The 26,919-nt window shown below is 35.1% G+C and overlaps 2 protein-coding genes and 1 long non-coding RNA gene across 7 annotated transcripts in view; 2 read left to right on the top strand and 1 right to left on the bottom strand.

Annotated features, from left to right (window-relative positions):
• LOC136034869 (constitutive coactivator of PPAR-gamma-like protein 1) overlaps positions 1-26,919 on the top strand; it is a 125,549-nt gene that overhangs the window by 45,512 nt on the left and 53,118 nt on the right. For 3 of the 5 annotated variants that reach the window (XM_065716341.1, XM_065716342.1, XM_065716343.1), the window contains exons 7-9: positions 8,428-8,623; positions 17,256-17,443; positions 19,453-19,660. In XM_065716341.1, the coding sequence (XP_065572413.1) occupies positions 8,428-8,623; positions 17,256-17,443; positions 19,453-19,660 (592 nt within the window). The remainder of the gene's footprint in view (positions 1-8,427; positions 8,624-17,255; positions 17,444-19,452; positions 19,661-26,919) is intronic. The other 2 variants (XM_065716344.1, XM_065716345.1) reach the window with 1 other exon arrangement.
• Positions 9,939-14,079, top strand: LOC136034870 (uncharacterized). Its single transcript, XM_065716346.1, has 2 exons — positions 9,939-10,015; positions 13,102-14,079. The coding sequence occupies exon 2, from the start codon at positions 13,108-13,110 to the stop codon at positions 14,008-14,010; it is 903 nt and encodes a 300-aa protein (XP_065572418.1). The 5' UTR covers positions 9,939-10,015; positions 13,102-13,107; the 3' UTR covers positions 14,011-14,079.
• On the bottom strand, positions 22,085-25,653 carry LOC136034872 (uncharacterized). The gene is made up of 2 exons (XR_010619264.1): positions 25,537-25,653; positions 22,085-22,486 (listed from the first exon to the last, which is right to left on the bottom strand). It is a non-coding gene; the product is annotated as an uncharacterized LOC136034872 (long non-coding RNA).

Here is a 26,919-nt window from a genome sequence, read left to right as displayed (position 1 = left end):
AATCGACGTTTTCGCAATAGAAGAAATACCCCCCCCCACAGCACCTATATTGCACTGTTGACCCTAAAATTTTCATTTCAGTGGGATATAATAGATTAATCACTGGTTCTGAATCGCTATGAACATAACCTGAGCCTAAAACGTACTTTTGAGGCTTCAGTCTTTTTCTCCCCCGTCCGCTACAATACTACAGATTAAAGTTAATCTGTATTTTCTTATATACGTGCTTTTTGCATTTATTTAGCTTCTAAATTAAAAAAGTGCTTCTTTATATCTGCTGTTTCGAAGGTTTTGCCACCCCCCCCCGAAAAAATTCCTGTGTACGTGCCTGCTCTAAAGCTTGAATTTTGTCCCAATTCTCTAAGAATGACCCCTAAATCACAAAGGCCGTAGAATAAATAGTTGAAATTACTGAAAAATACTTTAGCGTAAAGAGCGAGGTATTGAGGAGAAGACGAACACCCTTATACATGTAGTAATTTCTATTTGTTTTAAGTTTTAATGCTGCTTCTTACTTCCAATTGAAAAAAAAACTTTTTATTTATTTATTTTCTCATTGTTTTTTTTTATTATGCTAGGAAATTCTGCGCCTCCTTTATTGAGATTCTCTTGTGCAATGACAAATTCCTCCATGGAAAGATCCTCCTACGTTACCCCCTCCCTCAAAGCGGAAAAGTCCCCCTCAAAACGTCTGTACACTTCCCAATAACCATTACTCTATGTAAACAATGGTCAAAGTTTGTAACTTGTAGCCCCTCCCCCTGGGGCTGCGGGGGATTATGTCGTCCCCATAGATATAGCTAAGGTTTTCGACTATGCCGAACAAAATGACTATCTCAAAATTTTCATCCGGTGACTTTGGGAAAAAAAGAGCGTGGGAGGGGGTGTAGGTGCCCTCCATTTTTTTGTCACTTAAAATGGACTCTAGAACTTCTAATTTCCGTTAGAATGAGCCCTCTCGCGACATTGTAGTACCACTGGTTCGATACGATCACCCCTGGAAAAAAAGAAACAAATAAACACGCATCCGTGATCTGTTTTCTCGCAAAAAATACAAAATTCCACTTTTTTGTAGATAGGAGGCTTGAAACTTCTACAGTTTGGTTCTCTGATACGCTGAATTTTCTGGTGTGATTTTCGTTAAGATTTTATCACTTTTAAGGGGTGTTGCCCCCTATTTTCTAAAATAATGTAAATTTTATCAGGCTCGTAACTTTTGATGGGTAAGACTAAACTTGATGAAACTTATATATTTAAAATCAGCATAAAAGTACAATTTTTTTGATGTAATTATTGGTATCAAAATTCCGTATTTTAGAGTTTCAGTTACTATTGAGCCGAGTCGCTTCTTACTACAGTTCGTTACCACGAACTGTTTGAAAAGAACAAGAATGCGAGAAAATATTCTTGATATTGTTATCCAATATCGAAGTATACAACACCAGCCTATGTTTCTGGGTCACATAAATTTCACAGACGTTTGCAATAAATTCATTATGATAATGTAAACTTAGATCTAAATACAAATGTCAAATTTAATCTGACATAAGCCAGGAAGATCTAAAAAGATCCATGATTAGTTATTACCATATTGATAAAATTCTGTATTTGCCACTGTGAGGAAATTTTTTTGTCTTTTCTTTTTTATAGATTCTAAATGCAACCTTTAATCGTCATTAGAAATTGTATCCGTTTTAAGAAGTATCAAGTTTGATTTTTTTTTTTTTTTTGGAAATATACCAGTTTTGGCTGTGTGTTGACCGACAGAACAATCTTCAACTTGCAAACCAACCAGTAGGCTACTAATGTCACGTGAAAGGGTTTTTTTATTATTTTTTTTTATTTCTTGCTGCTGGAGAAAGTGTGTAACAATTCCCAAGTCTTTTAGGATAATCTGATGGCATCTTCGGACACACCAGTAAAACAGTACCTCAGTTAAAAAATTTTCATTTAATTATGGTATCCGAACTGTAATAAAAGTATAGATAGATAGATAGATAGACATTTATTGCATCAAAAGCCACTTAGGAGTCATAGCAAAAAACAACAAATAATACAAAATAATAACACATGATACTAACTCACATAACATGGTATATAATAATAACTATAAAAAAGCATAACAATTGCAAAAAGGAAACAAAAAGGCACATAATACCATAAAACTCACATAATTACACAAAATGTCACACAAATGATCAATATATTTTAAATGTTCTAAAGCTACATGGATCATGGTTACAAAAAAGAAAAAAAAAATGTTTCAAGCACTCCATATAAAATAACTTTTAACATTCTTATCTTGTCCTGCCTATCGTCCACCCCCAAAAAATCTCTCTGTGCTGCATGGCTACACGCACGTACCCAACCCCCACATTCTTAATATCCACTTTACACTTACTTTTTAAAATTCCGACCATCCAATCTTTCCCATTTACCCCAATCCCAAAAGTTTCTACCCTCAAATCCTTTTAACCCCTTACAATTGCACATGAAGTACTTAAAGTCCTCATTTTCTCCGCACATCGGGCAAAAAAACGGGCCCCTCTGTGACCTAAACTTGCCCAGATACTTCCTTCTTTTACCGAAATGCATAAATTATCCCCAATTGAAATGACCCACCTTATATCATTCCCTAAAGTCCCACTTTAAAATAGTGTTCTTCTCCCCATACCTCCTTGACCTCCACGTACACACCTAGAGACGCTGCCGCGGTCCGACTTGCCTGCCACAACTAGATCTCCTGTTTTGTAGTACAATTTTTACATCTTTTGCCACGTATACTGCTTCTCCTCCTATGACTATCCCCTGATTCCAAATTCCTGACAACCCACAACTATTCAAAACTTTCCTTATTTGATTTGGCCATGAATCTTTTCTATTATCCTTTATCATTTCTCTGTATGCTGCCTTAACTAATCTATCCTCAGGCAATGATGTTATTCTTTCCCAAAACTTAACCATTTTTACTAGTCTTCTATTCCTAAGAGTGTCAAGGCCTGAATCTACTCTTATTAATAGAGTATTAAACCTAACAGTCTCTTAAAATGCCTAAGTTGAATCCCTTCTAACTCAATTCTTTTCTGTCATATTTGAAGTCAGAATGGGATATACCACAAATTCCATTGGGGAATACAAAAAATCATGCAACCAGTGAACTATCGAGATGCTGGTGGCCGGCGTTTACCCCCCTCCAGGAAAATACAACCGGCGACTCCCCTCCTACTCAGATAATACCCCCTCCCCCGTGTAAAATAAGGCTTTCCAAATTCGAGAATTTTATGTGAGTTTAGTTGTTTTTTTTTTTGTTTTTTTTTGTTTTGTTTTTTTTTTTGCAGCGGAAAATAATTTTGGTTCTTGTTTATTATGCTCCACTCACTCAAGTTTGCGCTGCGTAAAACTGGAGAACAAACTGGTTTTTTAGTTACTTTAGAAACAAATTTGCGCTATAGCTTTGCACATTAGGGGGGGGGGAGTTAAAGTACAGCAGGTCTGCATGCAATATGTGTTGATTATTCTGCATATTATGAAGTATGATTGAGAATTGTTTTCTGACTTTAAACTGTTCAATTACCCCCCTCATGAGCAAATATATACCCCAAACTGTATATTTCCCATACACTCTGTCGCTCCTCTTTGTCTTGTCTCGCGCAAAGCTGAAAGAAACTAGTGAAGGAACCGGTTTGTTCTTGAGTTTTACGTGGCGTGAACTTGAGTGAGCGGCGCATAATGCACAAGTTACTTCCACTTACGGAAATAAAAAAAACTCAAATAAAACTATCAGATTTGGAAAGTCTTATTTTCCGGGGGGGGGGGGGGTAAACGCCTAGATCCAGAGATTTTACAAGGGTGATAGAGGGATGAGTTTCCGTCCCTGTGGGTGAAGTTTGTAATGTTCAGAACAGTATATAGATTGCCTGAACTCTACTACTGTAAAAAAAAAAAAAAAAAAAAAAAAAAAAAAAAAAAAAAAAAAAAAAAAAAAAAAAAAAAAACTTAAAGCTTGTCCATTCCCTTAGAAAAAACTTATGGAGTATTTCTTTCACATTATTCAAATACTTCTTCTCATCTACCAAGTAAAAGGCACATTTTAAGACTATAAATTGTGGAAAGGATCCAACTATAACACAAAAAATAACCGCAACTAGTGAAAAATCACTAGGGGTTGCAACCCTTCTCATAGTGTCTTGCTAAGGGAGCGTACCGTTAATATAGAATTTCGCCTTTTCGGTATCATGATAGAGGGAGGGGGAGTCCCTGAATGCGTGTAAATATCTGCCGGGTTGTTATATCCTAACCAAAATTTGTGGATAGCAGTGTTGGGTTCTAGGGGCTTGGTGATTGGGGTACCCCTACGCTAGTTGTCTACGAATGTTTTTTGTGTATACAGCCATTAGTGAAACAGTTAATGCACATTTTCTGTACTAGCCTGCTATGTACATTGTACGCTTACACACATTCTTTTCTCACTTATTATATACAACAACGGTTCAAGTCAAAGATCTGAGTGGGGACTGTGCTCGAAAAGATTCTATAAGCTGCGTCCCTATCCAAACCTTGCTTAATGCTTTTTCTTCCTGGCAAAGTTTAAAAAAATAAAGTTCAAGATGTAAATAGGGTGTATATTAATGTAGAATAAAAAAAAAAAAAAACTTAAAGGGCTTTGCCAGTTCCATAAGTGAAAATTTGTCTTGGGAGGTAATACATTTCAGGAGGGGACTGGGCTACCAAACTGGCAAATTCCCCAAGAATTGTTGGATACTTATGAAATTCATGATTATTCGGGGTTTGATGATACAATCCTGGAGAGGCGGCGCTATCCTCCTCTCCTGGAAAATCCGCTGTGGTAATTCTCTCACACGCGAAATTGAGAAGCCGAAGAGGAAATAGAAAATAGATCCCTAAAAGAGAGCATTTCAATTTGCAAATTGTCTAATTCTCCATGAGCCTTCTGACAAATATACGAAAGGGTATAGGGGGGGGGGAGTATCAGAGTTGATCTATCACCTCTCTTCATTTAGACTTCAGCCTGGATAAGGGTACTGCGGGGAGATGTCTGCGGCTGGATGCGGGCGGGGATGATATTTATTTTAAGGCTTCGTTTAACTAAACAGTTAAACGGTATTAATTAACTAAGCAGTAATTTAACTCTTTTCCTATATAAATTGTTTAAACGTATTTAAACATGTGTACAATGTATTTCAACAGCAGAGAACACTATTGTGGAGGTCGTGATGGCTTCAGCCACGTAGAAGACCAAGTCACCCATAACTTCCATCCACATGAACAATAATATCTATCTTCGTCCACCAGAATTTCTTTAATAAAACTCTTATTAAGAATTTATTTAAAAAAAAAAACACTGTTCATCGAAAATTTCGATCAAATAATTAGATCTTGTCTAAAGTTTGGCTTACACTCCAATATTTGGATTCTAAAATTGTTCTGTATATGAGGAAGGCTAATCCTCCTCAAAACCTCACTCTGTGCTAAAGTTGGAATTTTTTTCTCAATTCTTTAAAAACGACTGCTGAAGCACAAGGACCATTGAACTGAAATTAGACAATTTTTCAAAACATTGCAGTCGGTAACAAATTATTCGATAGCAACTGGTTCAAAAACAAATAATGGACAACTTGCATAGCTTACAGTCCTTGTTCCAGGAGCTGGAAGAGAGGGGAAGGTCACATCCAGAGACATAGTATTCGACCTTTGGACTATTTTGAACAAAATAGCTACACCAAAATTCTAATAGGATATGTCAGGAGAAAAACGAGGTGGGGGTGGCTTGTTGCCCTCAAATAACTTTTTACACTTAAAAAGGGCACTAGAATTTTTAATTTGCAATTGAATGAACCCCCTCCGAAGTTTATGTGACCACCCCTTTCAAATGAAGTGCCTATGTGAAAAAATAAATAAATTTCAATTTCGATCCTAAGAAACGTCCTAAATTATCCAGGGTGAATTTTCCGGGGGGAGGGTTGCAAATACCTAGCCTCACAGTCTTACGCCTCCCTTTTTTATGTGCCTGTGTTCAATTAGGAGAGACAACTTCTTGGTAAGTCGTAGCGTTATTTTAAATCCGACCGGATCTGGTGACATTGGGGGGGGGAGTTGGGAGGGGGAAACCTAAAACTTAGAAAACACTTAGAGTGGAGGGATCGGGATGAAACTTGGTGGGAAAAATAAGCACAAGTCCTGGATACATGATTGACATAAACGGAACGGATCCGCTCTCTTTGGGGTAGTTGGGGGAGGGGTTAATTCTGAAAAATTAGAAAAAATGAGGTATTTGTAACTTACGAACGGGTGATCGGATCTCAATGAAATTTGATATTTAGAAGGATATCGTGTCTCAAAGCAATTATTTTAAATCCTGACCGGATCTGGTGACATTGGGGGAAGTTTGGTGTGGGGGAACCTAAAATCATGGAAAACGCTTAGATTGGAGGGATCGGGATGAAACTTGGTGGTGAAAATAATCAGAAGTTTTACATACGTGATTTACATAATTGGAACGGATCCGCTCTATTGGGGGGGGGGGTGGTTAATTCTGAAAAATAAGAAAAAATGACTTATTTTTAACTTACAAAGGAGTGATCGGATCTTCATGAAACTTCTTATTTAGAAGTACCTCGTAACTCAGATCTCTTATTTTAAATCTCAACCGGATCAAGCGTGAGGGGAGGGGGGCAATTGGGGGGACCGGAAATCTTAGAAAATACTTAAAGCGGTGAGATCGGGATGAAACTGGATGGGAAGAGTAGAAACCTATCTAAGATGCGTGACTGACATAACCGAACCGGATCTGCTCTCTTTGGTGGAATTGGGGGGGGGGGTAATTTTGAAAATTGAGGTATTTATAACTTACGAAAGGGTGACCAGATCTTAATGAAGTTTGATATTTAGAAGGATCTTGTACTTTAAAGTTCTAGTTTTAAATTCCGACCAGATCCTGTGACATTGGGGGGAGTTGGAGGAGGAAACCGGAATTTTTGGAAAACGTGAAAATTGGGGTATTTTTATCTTACGAATAGATGATCGGATCTTAATGAAATTTGATTTTTAGAAGGAATTCATGTCTCAGAGCTCTTATTTCAAATCCCGACCAGATCCTTTGACATTGGGGGAGTTGGAGGGGGAAATTTTGGAAAAACACTTGGAGTGGAGGAATCGGGATGAAGCTTGGTGGATAGAATAAACAAATGTCCTTGATACGTGATTGACAGAATCGTACTGGATTCGCTCTCTTTGGGGAGTTGGGGGGAGGGGTTCAGTGATTAGGCGAGTTTGGTGCTTCTAGACGTGCTAGGACGATGAAAATTGGTAGGCGTGTCAGGGAGCTGCACAATTTGACTTGATAAAGTCGTTTTCCCAGATTCGACCATCTGGGGGGCTAAAGGGAGAGGAAAAATTAGAAAAAATAGGTATTTATAACTTACGAGTGGGTGATAGGATCTTAATGAATTTTGATATTTAGAAGGACATCGTGACTCAGAGCTCTTATTTTAAATCCTAACCGGCATTAAGCCTCTTATTTTCCTTTTTAAATCAATCTATTGATTCATAGAATTTTGTTAGAGCTCATACCATATGATCTCTTGGCTCTTCTCGCCTCGTCACAAGTGCCATATGAGCTCTTAGCTTTTGTTCTTCATGTACTTTGCTCTTTTTTTTCTTGTTGATAAAAACTTTGGGAGGTGATGCCTAAATTTTCGGGCTTTTATTATTATTATCTGTGAAAAAAAAAAGTTTTTTTTTGTTATTTTCCCATTGTTATGGAAAATTTGTACCCATTTTTCTTTATTATTATTTTTTTTTAGTTAACGCATCGCCCTTTTGTATGGAATGAAGAATTTTGAAATAAAAATTATATGGAAGTTATAAAAAATGGAACTAAAGGCAAAATTTTTTCTAGGACTTTCTACCAACCCTAATTACCAGCAAGCGTGTGCAATAACATTTATCAAAAATAAAATAACCTTCTTCATCATCAAAATAACCTTCATCATGGAATGAGGTGTCATTTAGAACGGTAATATTAGCCAGAGCAAATAACCTTCATCATGAAATTAGGTGTCATGTGGAACGGTCTCCCAACAAAAATAAAGGCCAATTCACAATGAGATGCTGTTGGAACTGAAATTTAGCTAGCGTTAACTTGAGCTGATCAGATTTTTCATAAAAAATTTTTGGTTGAAAAATTATATGAGAAGTGCTGAATGGCTCAAATTATATCGTCTGTAAGATTATGAGAATAGGTCTAGCTTCTTTTTTTCATACTACGGGTAATTTGTAACCATGCACCCCTATAACTAAGATTGGTTCTAAGGACCTAATGTAGGGAAGATTTGTAAACATACGTTTAAATTTACGATAACCAAGGGCATTGTATCAATTTACTTATATGATTTTTTTTACTTATAGCCTACAATGAAGCAACTAATTCCAGCTGTGGCCAATTTTGTCCGTGACCTGGCTTCAATCGACAGTTTGACCTTGGTTGGAGCATCTGTTTTCGGATCGTCTGCTGACCCACGCGTGGCAAAATTTCAAAAATGCGTTTACTATTACATGAATGGGACCAGCGATAGTTTCAGAAAATTTCAGAATGCAGTATCAAGTACACATATTTTTTTTCTTCCTAGATTTTTGCTTCTTCATTTCTGTTTTATTTGTGGCGAAAGGATTTATGACGTTAATTCAAATAATTTAAATTCGATTAGGTGTGAGGAGGGTGTGTGTAAGGGCCATCTAGGTCATGCTTTGGCCGTTTCAAGCTATATGAACTAAATTATGCGTATGCTTGATTAAAATACCGTGGAGACGGAAATGTCTTTCGGTGTCAAAACTAAGGACCTAAAGTACAATTATATCACTGACTTTTTCTTATCATGCTGACATAAACCGGAGTCTGGCATGGAAAGTTGATACAAAAAAAGTTTTTAACATGACCAAAACATTAAGTAGACGTTATCAAAGTTAGAATAAAAATTAACGATAGTATTGATATTAATAATAATATCAATTAATGATATTATTAATGATTAATAAAAATTATTTTAGAAAAATAAAAAACATTGGGTTTCTTAAAAAGTCAGAATTCAATTTTTTTTTTTTGCACACAGCAAAGATTTACTACTCTAAAAGATTCTAATTGGTTTAATTTCAATATACATGTATATACAATGCGGTTCAGTTTGTAAAAAATATAATCTATTTTGTGGATTTGTATTTTCATGGTTTCTACCTTAAATAGTTTAACTGCATATCACCGATCGGAGTGAACAGGCAGCTTGGTTCGTACATCTGGTGCATCGTAAATATATATTTACGAGTATATTACACCTAGAGATATACTAACTTAAGAGGTGTCATACAGATCTCTATATAAAAGAGTCCTCTTTAAAGGCTTTTGGTCCCCCTCCTCTTTCAACTTATGCCTTCGACACATGCGTAATTCGGGTAGTATGCAATAACGAAGCTCATGGCTCCAATGTTGATATATCAAATTTTATGTTTCTAACTTGAATAGACTCGGAGTATGCTGTTAATCATTTTATGGCAAAAACTCGCTTCAAAGGGTTTCATCTCTAGCTCTCCTATTTAGACAAATGAACTTTTCCTTCGTAATTTGTGTATGAACAATGTAATGGGATAGGCTAAAACCAAGAAAAATGGAATTTTATACCCATATTTTGGATTGCTTTTGAGATAGTCATTTGACCTAATTTTTGCTTTAAACAATCCAAACTGGACGGGGCTTTTTTTTGTATTAGCATATATGCTAGATAAACTAGTTCAGGAAATCAATTTCATTAGCTGATTAAATTAGTTCATGACCTGATCAATATTTAAAAGTCAGTGAAAATGCAAATTGTGTTAATAAGCAGGATATCGAATTAATTATGTCCCCTATGTAATCGAATGGAAGTATACTTCAATTGGAAATATTTGAGAGGATTGAACAGTCTATTGATATAAGTTGTTTGATCAAGACCTCTTTGAATTAAAGGTAAGTCATACACTTATTCATTTTTCTTCTCATACGATTTACTCCCGTTCTTTCACTGGAAGGGGTATTCTTTATGCTTCAATTTCTAAAGTAAGGAAATTATTACATAGCTGGGTATTAATTCACCATTGGGGCTCCTGAGATGGAAACATGTTAAGGAAACTATTATCTCTTCATAATATGCAGAAAAATTGTAGTTAATACATTTTAACCTTCACCCTTAACCCTCCCCATGTGTAAATGTATTCCCATATATTTCCCAATGTGCTTTTCCGTTTCTTGATTTCGTTAGCGTTGATTTAATTTACGGGTATTAATGTAATACAAGAGTGATGCATGGCAAAATGCACGGAAAATATATAAATTGACTATATTTTCATATCAGGGGGTTTGGGGTAAAGCATAATGAAAGGGGCTTCAAAATATGATAACTACAACTTGTCTGCATATTATTAAGTAATAATTGTTTTTCTGACATGCTTCCTTCTCAAGACCCCAATTGTGCATTGATACTTATGTCTGTTTTTAAGTTATAGAGACTTAATTTTTTGAGAGATTTGAGAGATGTTCAATCACTTCGTGACTGCCCTCCTTAACCAAAAAGACATTCAAGAACGTTAAAACATTTGACAAGAATTCTGATAGTCAGTTGCATTATATGTTTTGGTAAAATTCTGGTTTAGGGACTTCTTGCTATCTTGAAAAGTACTTGAGTTTTATGAATGAAACACCCAGGAATGAATTTTCGACCAAAAAAGAACCATGGGAATATGTTGCCCGGTTACTATGCTCTCTCTTTTCCTATTTATTTAACTTATAAGATTGTGCACACGACCTATCCAAATTCTGACAAAATTGTTACCTTCCTTCTGAGTTAACTCTTATTGGCTCAATTTTTTGAAAATACATTTCCTTTTGTTTCAGTTTAATTTTAAGCGATATCAAAGTTCTTCCTTCCTAAATTTGAGAAATAAATTTACAGATCTTTAAAACTTTATAAATCGGTATTTAGCAAAGTTATAAGGCTCAAGACACTTTCTTGTGCCTCATTTCAGCAGATCTATTTGTTAAGATTTCTTTTTTTATAAAGATTGTTAAAGGTTAGTGCCCTTTGGAGAGAGAAGGGGTGGTTCTAGCTGCTTCAAAATATTTTCCCATGAGATCACTAAGCCTTGGATACATTCCTGAGAGTTTTATTCACTTAGGTATACTACTTTCCAACAAAGTGAAATGCCCTAAAACTAGAATTTTATTTTTACTGTTTATACGTCTAGGCTATATATGATCATTTGCTTAAGGAATACGATTGTTTGACCCTTTGACGGAAATAATATTAAAAAAGGTTTATATTTGGTCTTAGGAGGTCCTTAAGGCGAAATTTATGTTTAATGTTTCACTAGTGGATTTAGACACAAAAAATATTTGTTGACACTACAAATAGTTTAAGCCCCCCCCCTCCATTCATCATACTAATCGCAACAATTTAGCCAAGGGTATAGTTTAACCCTTGATATTTAGATACCAAGGTATCCTTGTAAATTGCAAGAATCAGTGTCTATAGTAAGCCCATGGGTCCAACTCGTGACCGGTCCACGACATGGATATCCTTTCACAAAAAGAATGCAGACATTGTTTAATTAGTAGGTTCTGTCATTGTATCCCCAACGGAATTTACAAGATTTAGATAGCCTCTAAAATTTAAATAATTACATATCTATTTTTCGCTTTTATTTTTTTTAGTTTTATATAACTTAGATACGGTAAAACTATGCACAAAAGAACGAAATGCATATTTTGTTTCAATAAGTGTGTATTTGCCGTTAATTGGATATGTTCATACGAAGACATAGCTCTTACAGATCCTTGTGTTCTTGCACTTGCCATTTTTTCTATTTTCTTTCCCTTGTTTCCTTTTTTTTATTGAAGTCAACTTTCAGTCGAATGTGCATTTCTGATGATAATATATACAAAAAAAAATCACAAACAAGCCTTTGCACAGATTCAAATCTGTTAGTACTCATGCTTGTTGGTATAAATTTTTTCGATCGGTGGTCGATCAGCGGCAAATTGTTAGCCTTTTGTCATTCAAGACAGAAATAAAAATAGTAAATTGGGTTAAAGGGACGTAATAGGTTGAGGATACTAAAAGAAACATCTTCTGTAAAAGCAAATAAGCTTAAGAGCTATAATGCAGTTTCACTAAACATAATGCGGCAGTAAGATTACGAGCCAATAAAAGTTTTTTATTTAAGGGACAGATTCTACAAAAAGGAGTTTAGCAACTGCCCCCTCCCCCTACCCACAAACCTTCTAAAGGCTACTGTGCCTTCAAAAGGCTTGGTAATAAAAATTGGATGAATTTACCCAAGCATAAATGTAATACAGTCAAAAATTGAAGCTAGATTTGTCAGTCACAAGAACTTCCGTCAGATTTTTTTGCAATGGTTCGGAAAGCTTGTGCTTCGCTGCATTTAAGTCGCAAACCAAGGAGCACAAACAAAATTCAGCATAAAGTCTTAAATTAAGAATAAATTGCCATCAACTGTCAATGTTCATGCTGTATTACAACATCTGAAAATATTTGTCGTAACATTTTTAGCATTTTTTACATGGGGCAGTCTTAATTAGTTTATCCTCTTTTGTTCGTTTGATAAAGTATTGATGTTATATTTGTAATTCTGTCTGGCTTTGAGCATAATTTTATGGAGAAAAAAAATACAAGAAGAATCAATTTACATGAAACTAGTAGATAACGATGTTAGCTTATAACTGAACTTGCCCTGTTTCGAATTTTGTGCGATTTTCGGTCGAATTACTAAAACCGTCGGATATTTTGCGCATAACAAGTTTCTTCTGTTTAAACAGATAGTGTCACATCTTAGAAAATATCTCCCGTTAATGCAGGGTTGTCTTGTTGCTCTGGTTCCATATGAGGCTCTTGATTTGGCTCCCCTTATTACGTAGTAACAATTTTCGCGGCATAACCGGAACTCTTTACTAAGTCGCTGTGAGGAAGGTTCGTGATAAAACCAGGGTTATTGTATCTGATCATTTTCCCAACCATAAACATTATTTTTTTTTTTTAGCAAAAGATGAGTTTTTCCATGCCCAGTATGCCACAGCCACTTCCTGCACCAGCGGTTGCAAGTCAGGCACAAGTATCTGCTGCTGGCCAAATGAACGGTGTACCACAATTTGTGCCTCAATATTTCATTGCACAAGCACCTGCTCCCGTAGAAGTTGAGGAAGTAGACGAGGAAGAAGACGAAAATCTGTTTGCTCTTATGAAAAAGAAATGGCCACTTTTATTACCACTTCTCTTAGTTGGATTACCTGCTGCCGTTGCTGTTGTTGTCGTCGTTGTAGTTGCTGTGACTCGAGTCATTGTTGTTGTAGTCGCCAACTTTTTTCCCAGCATTTTTCCTTCCCTGAACCAAGATAGGGATAAGAACAAGAAGCCTAAGCCATATCCACGACCTTATCATAAGAAGCCGTACATAGCTGAGACATATGAGAAACCTGCTTATGATATGTATGACAAACCTGCTTATGAAAAACCCTATTCTGCCCGTACGTATCGGCAAATTCCATCTCCTTTGCTCAACTTTCGACTGATCAATGGCCTGAGTAATTTAATTCTACCGATGCTTAACACCGAGGATTGTCTCGAAAGGATTGCCTGTGAACTGGGTCAAATGTCAAAAAAAATGTCACCCCTTGCTCCTAGTTTAATCGACTTGGCTAATAAGAAGTTCTTAAAAGACAAGTCACCTAATTTCAGGGCTTCATTGACTCCAAATTATGCCGGTGCTCCCTATGCTCCTAGCTATGCCAGTTCTCCTTATGCTCCAGGCTATGCAAAATCTCCATATGCTACAGGCTCTTCTAATGATCAAGAGGATTCACATGACCCTGACTATGCAGATGTAGTAGCAGCTCTCAAGTCTGGAAAATGCAGCAAACTTAAGTGCACTCCCTTTGGATTGTTTCAGTAATATTTGATGTGTATTACTGTATGCACTTACTAATATTGTATTTATTCAATAAATTATTTTCTGTCCTAAGTTGTTGGCGTTTCTTCTTTTTATAATACTCTTAGTTTGCTTTGGATTCCTCAATGTGAATTACCCTCTTAATTGACCGTTTGAATATTTTTGTATGCTGGTTGTCAGGTTGTTACAATGAAATAAATATCCATGACCTGCCCGGGCTACCCGAAAGGATATGGACTGCTGGCTATGAAGCCCAGCTTCTAAATATTATGTATGTATTTCAAATTATTTAAGCTTTTGAATCCCCCCCCTCTTTGAAATAAATGTATGTTTACGTGCTTGGAAGTAAAATTAGTTAAGCCATTGATGTACATGTCAAAATCAGTTGAAGTCTTATATTTAAGTGACTTCTTACAATTTTATTAGAATGGCTTGAAGTTTGACGAATCCAGTCTTAGATATATTTTGGTTCATTCCAGAGGTTAAAAATTATTTCAGCTGATTCAAATTTTATTTAAAATCGATTTCAAGTAACCACTATCATTTCTGAAACTGCTATTTCATGATTAAAAATGGAGACTATTGAAAATTCTAGATATTTTTCATAAAGAAGGTTCCCTGTTCTGAAATTTTTAGTTGTTTCTAACTATTTCGCTATTTCATAATAGTCCAACACACAGTCCTGATTTTCCTTTTGTATTGAGGCAAATTACACCATCTGGCTTTAGTTTGCGTCATGATATATATCAAGTTTAAATTTGACTCCAGTCACGACTAGAAATCGAGTTGATAAAACATCTAGTTGGATAGCATGTAGCATATCTCCTTAAAGCTAACCTGTAAAATAATTCCTAAAAAAGATTTCCTTTTAGTTCTGATTTCTATAAATTCCGGATTTAAATTCTTATTTAAATTTCTAATGATTTCGCTTTTTTCTTTGTTAAACTAGGAACGATAATACTTTTGGCGCTAAGGTATACTATAAAAATGCGACTTTTGCTCGTGGAGTGAATAAATATTTATCTATCTTGAAAAAGGAGGCATTAGAAAATCCAATGTTGTAACATAACTCCAAAAGACATGAACCTTAATTTCAAATTTTTTCTTCGGAGCCTAGAAGAACTGATATGGGTGGAGAAAGGGTGGTTACCCAAGAAATTTTTTCCGTCCTCTTTTGAGATAATTTTTGGTGTTTATTTATTCAATTTGGAACTGGGGGAGAGGGACTAATATCTATCACCCTGCTCCAAAAATGGCACCCTTTTTCAGCTGGTCTGTATCCAAGTATAAGAAAGTAAGGATCTGTAACAATCAATTAGTAGCTAGCAGGGTCGCATTCAGGTTTTTTTGAGGTTAGGGGGTTAAAAACGCATAAAAATTTTGTTTTATGCATTTTTATTACGCTTTTACGAGCCAGACATACATCTTGGGGGAGGATCAAATGCTCTAACTCCTCTCCCGAATACGGCATTGGTAGCTAGCCTTTCGTAAGTTTTCCAACGTTTTTAGAACTAAGTTCAAGTAAATATTACGCAACACTCTTCAATGTGTTTAGTTAGCTTATTTTATCTTTTATATAATTACGTATTGCAAAAGACCTTATAATGTGCGATATCTCTGAAAATCTGAAAATAAGGCTTCGATTGGGAATCAAATATTTATTTTGTGTGCGAAATTAAGCTCACTAAAGTTGGTAAATTTTTACTTCGTTACATAATTTTATTCTTAAAACGAAGAAAGAAATTTGGGAGCAATATAGTGTTGACGATTATGAACTAGAAGACAGAGTTTAAAGTCAAATATATTGAAAGATGTGATAAAAGAAATGATAAAAGACATGAAAGAAATAGGCAAATCTTTAAGACTATTTACTTATAAAGAAACAAGCTGAAAGTTTTAAAGACTTACTTTTCATTAAAATCTGTCAGCGTTTTTGATTTTGGGATCCGGCTTATTCCCTGGGAAAATTTCACACCCTGTGGAAAATTCCTCCCACACATAAATTTAGGTGACACAATGTAAGTATGACAAATAAAAATAATGATGAAAAAAAGGAATTTGGAACAATATTCTAAATATAGGCAGATATAGGATATAGAATATCCTATTTTATTCATTTTTACATTTTTATTTCTTATTTCTGTAGAACTTTTCCTAATCAATTTGAAATTTACGACCATGTTTCTTTGGGCCAAGAGGACCAATGTTCAAAAGCTTATTAAAGAATTTGTCCCTCTAACAAAGGAGGCCCAGAAAAGGTCGAATTTTTTTCGATTAGTCTAAAACTTATGTGAAACGTTTGGCCAAGAATACGTAAATGCAGAAGGAAATAAACAAAAACATTGCTTCCACTCAAAATGCAGTCCGAAAAATCTTTTCCGCCCACGTCGAATAGAAAGGGGCTAGTTCAATCGAAATTGAAAGTTCTAGTGCTTTTTAAAGGCAAATGTTACTGGAGGGCATTCAGCCTTCCATCGGCTTCTTTTCTGCTAAACGGATCTCCTCTAACCCCTGTAATTTCGAATAAAATTTTTATCTATTTTGTTCAAAAACTTCGAAATGTTTAATAAGTTTGCCATCGGAGTTGATATCATTCCCACAACCCCAGTTTAAACCCTTATCTTTCCTTGCTAGATAATTCAACTCCCAGAATGACGATTTAAACAAAAAATCTATAAATTTGAAAATGTATACTATAGGACACAACAAGTCGGTATCCATTATTGACCTCCGGTAAAAACCAACCACAATGTAAGCAGTAAAGGGCGTTTGGGGCATTAATATTGTCGTTTTAAAACAATCTTTTGGTGAATATTAAGAAATATTGTATAAAAGAAATAATGACAGTGAGCTTTTAATTATTATTATTATAAAAACTCCGCGGGCCACACTGTGGTGACCCATGGGCTCATCACGGGTTCACATAGGTCCTAGCGCTCGTCATACTAACACGTCACGCAGGGTCATACTAATAAGCCTTGCATCCTTTATTTCATCATGAATCCTTGTTGTAGTAAATGCTTTACTATAAACTGTGTTGTAAGGTTTGCTCACTTGCTATTGATCAAGAACAAAATTAATAGTTATTGTTTATTTTTCTCCATTCGTTTTAGCTCTCCTTAAATTGTTATGCGATTTCCTTATTTGTTTGTTCAAACCTATCTAATCTGTGATCTTGCCGTTTGTTTTCTTTGTACATCTATGTAAGTAACGGCTTGAACACAAAAGATTGTTTGTTTTTTTTCAAGTTGGTGCTGTCGGAGATTCAAGACCCAAAGCACCTGGGCAAGAGAAGGTCGCTGATAAGGCTCGTGCAACCTCCCCTAAGACTGATGTTTCTTCACTGCCCCCGGTGTCAAAGGAAGTTATCAGAATGGCAAGCAGCAGACATGCGCGTGGCCTTATGTCACCATATGTCTACCACCTTCTTACGAGGGTATGTAAATGATCTGTTATTTTACAATTTTACTATGCTTTTAGCATAAAAAAAGTGAGTCACTACACATAGCGTAGGCTGTCTTTGAGTTTTTAAGTCTAAATATAAAGATGGTTGTGTATTGATGAAATTAAAGAAAATTGACACCTAAAGAAAAGAAAATATAGCTCTAACTAGTGACGATTTATCTAGGCCCATAAAAAGGGGAAAGGCTAGAGAGATATTGTCCCCAGATTCTAATAATGTTTTCCCCTATATGTTCTATAGTTCTCACGTAAAATTGTGTTTTACGTAGTGTTTGGGCAAATACCCCTTTCCCCTCGAAAACAAACTTTTATATTTACACCTGTTTTCATCAGTCAATGGGTAGATATCAATGACAACAACTCTATTCCCGAGGTCGGCTGTAGCGTTGTGCTGTTGAAGTTTGTATAATTATCTCTTAAAAGAACTGTTACGTAGTTAAAATTTTACTCAGGGGGAGGGAGGGAATAAATTATTGGAGCTCTGGAAGTCAAATGTTTACTGGGTGCATTTTCGAAGTGCTTTGGTTTTCCTCTGCCTGAGGAAATAATTTTGAAGCAGATATCTATGAAGTTTATACAATAAATTCTCTGATTGTAAATTTTTTCTTCCTTTTGAGCAAGAATCTGGAAGAAAATCACCCAGTTTATACTGCCGTGTGGTGGTACACTTTGTCTCAAAACACAGTCTAAATTAAAATTAGCGGTTACCATAGGCGATAGCTTGAAAGTCACCACTGACAGGGGGAATATTTATGTACTTTTAATGCATAGTTATATATCAGCTTTTGGGGGAGGGGGTCTGAAGTATGTACATCTTAAGGCGAAACTTTCCCAGTTTTTTTTCTGTAGAAGTTTCTTTGATTACAATTTGGGGTGGGGGGGGGGTCCTGGTAAGTTTGGATTAAACCAATGGGGATAGAACATTAGAGGACCTCTTGTTTTAGTTTGACTTTTGATCTCTAGGACACTTTATCCCGCCATAATAAATGAAATTTTTATCACTATACCTCAAGTCCGCTATGTGAGCTCAAATAGTGCAATATATCGACAGATACATAGATACATAATGTGTACATAATATGTCTATGTACATTATGTAACTATACATAGTTATGTAATTATATATATAACATTATGTAAATGTAACATTATGTAACTATACGTAATGTGTTTGTTTCAGACAGTAGCTGCCTTGCAATGGCGCATTTAGTTTCTAAAGCTATATTCAAAGCCAACCTAAATTAAACACAACGATAATTAATAAAAAAAAAAAAAATTATCAACCAAGTGTCTCATATCGTATATTAAATTAATTTGTTTTTCAATACATTAAAAGTATAAGCCATTTAATATGTCTTCTTATAGTTGAGGATAAATATGGAAAAGTGATAAACATTATCCACCCTAGTTGGAAAAATTGAATTTACCAAAAATATGATTGTATTACAGTATTTTATATTTACCGTTTTATTAGTCTTTAGGTTTTAAACATTTGCTAAATTCAAGAATTTTGAAAATGTGCCTTGTTCGAGCACTAAGCGCAAGGAGTTGTGGTGTTGGAAGCTCTTCTGCGCCATTTTGTAAATAACTAAAGAAGTTTTTTTAAGAATATCTTCAACTAAATAATTAAAATAGAAAACATTTTTTATGCTAAAGATATTGGGGCTTTCGCCCCGTCTAACCCTTCCGTTTCATTCTGAAATTCAACTTGCACTTTACGGGCTCGTATATTATTTTTCTTCTTAATTTTTTTAATTATCGTGTCTTCTTTTGTATCATAGTATAGATAATATTTTCATTATTTTTTAACGCTTAATTTACAGATAAGTCTACCAAAATGTATCTCTAATTGTATAAGATAACAATTCATAGTCTACCAAAAAAGTTGCTTCCTTTTTAAATAGTGAGTGATTTCTTGCTATGCTATGCATCTCCCTAATTTTAATTTTGATATTGTTTTTGAACTTATTCTTATTTTTATAGGGTGAAATTTGTCTTCCGACCTTGCTTGAAGATGAAGCCAGCCGAGAGCTTCCAAACATCCACAAGTTCTACCGTCCCCTTCGCCAAAATATCTATGGAATACTCTTTAATTTGTATCACCACACGTTTTTGGCAAATCAGGACAAAGAAAAAAAAGGTGAATTGTTTATTGCCAAAAATAGCATATCGTCTTGTCCAAAATCAAAGGGTATGTCTGATGCTTTTCTGAAAATTTGCTATTTAATATCCCAAAGTCCCCTAATATGTCGAATCAGTCTGGCCCAGGCCTTTATTTATCAAGTCCTGATGTAAAGAGAAAAAAAAACTGACTAGCCTTTCAGGGGAAATTTTTTTTTATATGCATATGTTATATACTGCGAATTATCTACCTTTGCCGTTCTTTCTTTTTCATCTTTATCATCCTTGCCCAAAATACTACTCAGGTAACAACTTTTTCACCTTAATTTCACTCTTAAATTAAACGAGTTGATTCTTGTAACTTTGATTTTCAAACCCATTCTCGTACCCTAAATTCCCAAAAATTCTAAAAATGTATTCATTTGCTAACATTTCATTTAAAATGACCGAAATCATCCGCTCGAATTTTGCATTCCCCTTTGAAATCATGTTCTTGCATAGCCTTTGCTGTCTTCTTTAGGACAAAATTCATCAAATTAATTCATATGAAATGGATAAGACACAACCAATGATCAAACAGTTCGTGGTAACGAACTTTAGTAAGGAGCGACCCGGCTCAATAGTAACCAAAACTCTAAAAAATGGAATTTTGATACCGATAGCTACATCAAAAGAATTGCATTTTAACTGATTTTAAATATATAAGTTTCATCAAGTTTAGTCTTGCCCATCAAAAGTTACGAGCCTGAAAAATTTGCCTTATTTTAGAAAACAGGGGGAAACACCCCCTAAAAATCGTAGAATCTTAACGAAAATCACACCATCAGATTTATCGTATCAGAGAACCCTACTGTAGAAGTTTCAAGCTCCTATCTACAAAAATGTGGAATTTTGTATTTTTTGCCAGAAGGCAGATCACAGATGCGTGTTTATTTGTTTGTTTGTTTTTTTGTTTTTTGTTGTTGTTGTTTTTTTCCAGGGGTGATCGTATCGACCCAGTTGTCCTAGAATGTTGCGAGAGGGCTCATTCTAACGGAAATGAAAAGTTCTAGTACCCTTTTTAAGTGACCAAAAAATTGGAGGGCACCTATGCCCCCTCCCACGCTAATTATTTTCCCAAAGTCGACGGATCAAAACTCAGAGATAGCCATGTTATTCAGCGTAGTCGAAAAACCTTATAACTATGTCTTTGGGGACGACTTACTCCCCCACAGTCCCCGTGGGGGGGGGGGGCTACAAGTTACAAACTTTGACCAGTGCTTACATATAGTAATGGTTATTGGGAAGTGTACAGGCGTTTTCAGGAGGATTTTTTTGGTTGGGGGAGGGGTTGAGAAGAGGGGGATTTGCTGGGGGAACTTTCCATCGAGGAATTTGTCATGGGAGAAGAAAATTTCCATGAAATGATAGTACTTGGGTACTTAGGAAGCCCCTTAATGTTCAATAAATCTTCAGGCTAAACAAAATGAAGGGCATGCTTTTGGACTGGGGAGTAGCGAACAGGACTTGGCCATTTTACAAGTCGCTAGCTCTGTTAGAGGTTTTTTTTTGTAAATAGTAAAAAAAAATTGCTGGATTTCTCGTGCCCTGCTCTATTACTAAAAACAAGTGTGCAAATTTTTGTCGCAAAATTTACGAGTGGAGAAATTTACGCAAAAATTACTAGCGAAGAAAATCAGAGAAATTTTCTGATTGCAATTTCGAATTCATAGTAAAAAGCTGTAATAGATTCTGATATTTTGTTGCTGAGCAAAAAAAAAATATTTTGCTGATATTTTTGTTCTCTGGGGATAGACAGGGTGACCAACATTATCAAAAGTTTTTTCTGACGAAAAATTAAATTATAAAATAATTGATTGTTAATTAATCGTTAAATTGAAAAAATGGTTGTTAAAATCATTACGGAATTAACACCAAATTATAATAGTATACTGACAAAATATTCAACTTCACTCTTTAGTTGAAAGAGTCGGCTCCAGTTTTTCAAAACATCCTTTTAAGTTTATCAGCGATTAGTTACTCCATCAGTTACTCATTAGTTGCACGCGTCTCGTTTTCCTTGTAGAGGTGGGGGGGGGGGTTCACAAAAAGACTATATTTTTTTGCTGACTGCTTTTGAATGTTTTTAGGGGAATGTTTCCTTATAGTAAATTTAAACCCGTTTGTGGTGAGAGTTTGGGGGATATCTGGATGTGATGCACTATTTTCACTGAAAAGGGAAGGATGACCTTAGGCAAGAAAGTACTGGTCCTACGAAACATCTCTTGCCTCCTCTCAATGAAGCAACCTTAGAAACCCCCTAGATTAAGCTTTGAAGAATGAGAAATGTACTGGAAAATTTTTTATTTTCTGAAAGTAAAAAAAAAAAATGATTATGTATCAACCATATATCGAACGTTTAAATGAATAGGCTTGCATAAATAGCTTGAAAATTTCTTTTCTGAGGTTGAGGCGCGCGGAGTTGTAGGGATCTCTCCTTATTTTTTCACCAGAATCCATCTTTTCATGTCATGTTCTGTGCTTTACAAAAATTCCATTTTCTAACAAAAATACTTATATATACTCAGAATAATATAATTCAGAATAAGACGGTGGAGGGGGTTCTTTTACACATGTTTCGTAAGATGGTGGGGGCTCTCGTGACTGCTGGTTATTTGAACCATCTTGATTAATTTCAGACCGTAGTCTTCTTACAATTGTTGGTATGTCTTCTCTTGGCCTAGGTCTTCTTCGCATTAAGCAAAGCCAGGTATTGAGAATTAACCCGCTGATTACCAGAACTCCCCCAACAATGGTTACTTCGTCGCTGTTATCCACTAAGATAAGGATAATTCCTATGCTGAAGCTTAGTATTAGAAATCTTCTTGCAAAGTATGTTTTAGTTGCTTCATCCATCCTAAAATGAAAAATAATCTTTAATAAAGTGTCAGCTTTGAAATGAAGATTTTGACTATGATTTTATTAGTAGCTTTGAAATGAAGATCTTTACTATGATTTTATTAGTAGACAAGGACTGTTGTAAAACTAGAATCACCAAGCCAAGGCATTTATATTTCAGTTTTGCCCTGGTCGCTGGGCGTCAACCTTGTTATTTGTCAGTTTTGGTGAAACTTTGTTAAGATGCTCCTTATACCTCAAAAAATAGGGAAAGGGCATGAACAATTTAGCAATTAGTTTTATGCTCGTAATAATATGGACATTTGGTGTGGAAGGGGATCCAGCGGCCCCCTCCCTGCGTATGTGTCTATCATAGATCCTTACTCCTTCCCAGGCTTGGTTTTAAAGACAACAGTAAACTAGTTTAACAGGTTAACCTCTTGGAGGTGGAGAAGGAATTATGTCATTTTGTTCTATGTTTCTAGTTCTTCTTATTTTGTAAATGCATTGTCAGTTAGTATGTGTCACTATTTGTTTTCTGCTATCAGTGATATGGTCATAAAGGAATTTGTAAAAGTGTATAACCGTTTTTTTTTGTGCCAGAAGATAAGAGCATTTTTACATCTCGTAAATTATATGACAACAATTTGCCTTTTTTTGTTGTTGTTATTATTATTGCAATAGTTAACATGATTCCAAGACTTTCATTTTGCCTTTTTTTTTGAAGTAACGTTACTACATTTTTTTTTAAAGATAGTGGACTTGAACTTCCTGTCACCGTCCTTTAAACTACGCGTTTTTGCAATTGTTTCGAATTCTGTTATATTTTTAAATTACTTTGTTGGAGGAGTTCATCGAGAAGTACATAGAAATAAGTGAAGTGTCTTCTCTCCCCATCAAGACCTAAATTTTGAGTTTTAAACCTAAAACTTCCGTTATGTTTACTCTGACAGTGTCTTGAAGTTTTCTTTTCGCATTCCCTAATTGTATCTTGTATTTTAGTAGCCCCAAAGTTTTTATTTAGTTAAAGAACTTGAAAATTTACCTCTTTCCTTTTTCTTGTCCTTGTAAGTTAGTTCAGGGAATTTAGGGCTAAAGGGGAAAGCTTCGCAAGGGTACAAGGCAAAGTTTAGGGCCGCTAGGCGTTGTTCACAAACTTTGGAAACACTTCCAATATTGATTTTGTGTTTTAATTTTACAGCCTATATTGATGTAATACGAAATACATCCTAATTTAAAATAGCGCTGACGGGTTGTTTTAAGAGAGTAAGGAGTAGGATCGAGCCTTAAATTCGTCCCTGTTTTAACCTAAGGTAATAAGGACATATGTCTAGCTTTTTATTACTTTTCAACAATGTTTCAACAAGAAAAACCCAAGCCATCGCTTCTACAGCTTGGTAGGGAGTGGGGTAGTGAGTGGTGTTTTTGCGTACGAAGATGATTCTTTTATTGATTATAGTTTCTCAGTCAAATGTAAATGCAAAGATAAAAGTTTAGAAAGATGTAAAGGTGCGCAGCAATAGATAATGAGGAAATTTAGCTCTATTGTTATAATTAGGCTGACCTTGTTATTTTGTAAGGGGGGGGGGTAACTGACTTCTTTTTCAATATACTTTAGGGGAAGAGGTTGTGTCACTGAAAACGCCAGTACAGACTGCAAGCTAGCTTGCTAACCCTTATGCATAACCTGTATTTTAAACCTGAAGTCCTTAGCTATCTTATATTTTAATAAGAAAAATTATTACAACTTCGGTATTAATGTCAGTATAAAATCTTTAGTTTAATATCTGTGTACGTGGAAGAATATTTTTGGTCGGTTTCCTGATAAATGTTAGCCCTATGCCAGTGAATTACTATTGTTAATGTCTTGACAACAAGGATATTCCCTAAACTAGGGGTTATTGCAGCGGTCTAAAAAGTTTTTCGCAGATGATCTTTATATAGTACTCTGGTTGATTTTTGTCACGTATTATGGAAATAAGAATAAACTTACTATTCGCATTTTGTTAAAGGAGGTTTTGGGGCTTGGTCTTTTTTCCTTCGGATTATTTCCACTCTTCCGAAATATTCTGTAGCATTTTTTCCCTTGGTTTCAGGTCTCTCATCGAACTTCGAAACTAAAGATTTTAGAACTTTATCTAGAGATTTACTAAGATTTACAATCTCGAAAGAGATTTGTCTTGAGATCTATTGCTAACTGAAGATGATATATTTATTAGTTTTCTTAGTAAACTAACGACATAGAGATAGGAAAAGCCAAAAAAGGAAGGAAAATAAACAATGCATTGACAAAAAAATATAACAAGGGCCAAACAATATAAGAATAATATTATATATTTGATAGATAATAATAATATATTTTTTTGAATGTAAAAATTAATAATTTGAAATTACAATTTTAAGCCTTAATATAATCCTCTTATACAATATATCGTTTCGTAATTTATATATATGCAATTGGCGAAGTCTTTAGTTTATCTGTAATATAAGTTCTAGGTGTTGCCCATGGTTTTTACACATTTTGCCCTTCTCGTCTCTCTGGACTTGCATCCCCACTTCTAGTGCGCACCCAACAATATATCGTTTCGTAATTTATATGTATGCAATTGGCGAAGTCTTTAATTTATCTGTAATATAAGTTCTAGGTATTGCCCATGGTTTCTACATATTTTGCCCTTCTCGTCTCTCTGGACTTGCATCCCCACTTCTAGTGCGCACCCAACGATATTTGCTTGACCCCTCGCTTTCGTTATTTTTCAAGGCGTCAATGGAATTGCAGCAAAAAAAATCTATTTAGTCGTTTACAGTTAGGGATGCAATTTAGACCCAAAATCCGCCCCCCCCCTGGAATATCGATTCGTTTGATTTCTAGTAATGTCTTCTTCTATTACTCATATAATTTGCCAATTCTTTCTGTTTTTAGACTTTGTCCCCATCCTCCCCCTTGATTAGATTCTTGCGCATATATATGGAACCTATGTTATGAAATGGGATTATATTTTTATTTGTAAGCGTTGAAACTACACCTACAATAAAGGTTTTACGATAAAATTTTATAAACAAACTCACATTTTTTAATTGTATCAAAATGTTCCTGCACTTATAAAAATAGGTTGTACGATATCCTTTCGTCTTGACCATTTTCACTGACAACACAAAAATTATTTTCAATCTTTATCGTAATCTGGATGATAAAGATGATGTTGCAACTCGTGAAAAAACGGGTTTTATCTTCAAAATACTTAATCTTTGTCAATAAATCATCCAAAATGAACCTATTTATACTGATTTGTATTCCTATCTCTAACAACTTGACGCTTTTGAATTTCACCTCTTGTCGACAAATCATATTGACAGTTTTTTTTTTTTTTTTTCAATTTGGGTGGCTTATTATTTGAAGCATCGATTTTGTTAGCACATCTTTTTTTTATTGTATAGTTCAAATGCTGGATTATAAAAGTAAATATTGTTAAGTTAAACTCTTGTTTGTTTCACATTTGGATTAGATACTGAAACTAATGTTTTAAGGCGGAGTTGATATGTTAAAACGTCTTGACATACACCTTGGGAAGATGTTATGTTTTTCAGAAAAACTTCCAATCAGAAAAAAATACTGACGAATAAATGCAGCATCTGGAAATGCTAGCTTTTTTCTCAAATTCCCTTTTGTGTTTTATTTTCTTCAAAATTCCCCAGATGCACAGCTCCCCTCCTAAAAAAGGAAATTGTATATTAAGAAAATTATACCCCCCCCCCCCGCCATCAACTATTTTTTTTGTGTAACGTAAATCAGCCGATGGAAATTAATTACGTAAAATCAATGAAAGGAGGTCAGTCTCAGTTGGTAGATAAAACAGTAATTTTAATAGCAATAACGCCCAACTCGGTCGGTAAAAATGAAGGCCCAATCGGTAAAATCCATTCTTTCCCATACCCTCCTAAATATTTTGGATAGTGACGCCTCTGCTGACAGAGTGTGGAAATACTCTACTTGGTGGAAAGTTTCGGCTTTTGTGGACAATTCTATGCGAATATTAAATTTGGAATGCGTTTGGTTCAACACTGCCTAGAAAAAAGGAAAAAAAGGCGCTTCTTTGCTTGTAGCTTGTCAAAAGGGTTTATCAGTAATATGTCAGGAATGGTTTAGGTTATTAAGCTGTAACTTCCGGGCCATGTTGAGCGAATGTTCAACTAATCAAAAGGCACTTTGTGTTTACTACCTCCGTACTTCCATCTAGGGAATGCTTCATAGGGGGGTAGGCAACTGGGTACCATAATCTTTTTTTGTATTCACGGGTCTATAAACATAGAAAATGAAAAAAAAAATGTTTGGTTCAATTTGCTGTAGATCGCAGAACTCTCAAGCCTGCATCAGAACCAGATATTTATTGTGTTTAAGCAAAGTATTTCTACCCTGCAGAATTTAATCATTAACTGCTTATTTTCTTGATC

Source organism: Artemia franciscana, chromosome 13 (assembly GCF_032884065.1).
Source record: "Artemia franciscana chromosome 13, ASM3288406v1, whole genome shotgun sequence".
Taxonomy (NCBI): domain Eukaryota; kingdom Metazoa; phylum Arthropoda; class Branchiopoda; order Anostraca; family Artemiidae; genus Artemia; species Artemia franciscana.
The sequence above is the reverse complement of the archived record's forward strand: the minus strand, read 5'-3'. Positions and strand labels throughout refer to the sequence as shown.

Bases quoted from the DNA above. Each gene is read 5' to 3' on its own strand.
- LOC136034870 (XM_065716346.1), top strand. From the start codon at position 13,108: ATGAGTTTTTCCATGCCCAGTATGCCACAGCCACTTCCTGCACCAGCG.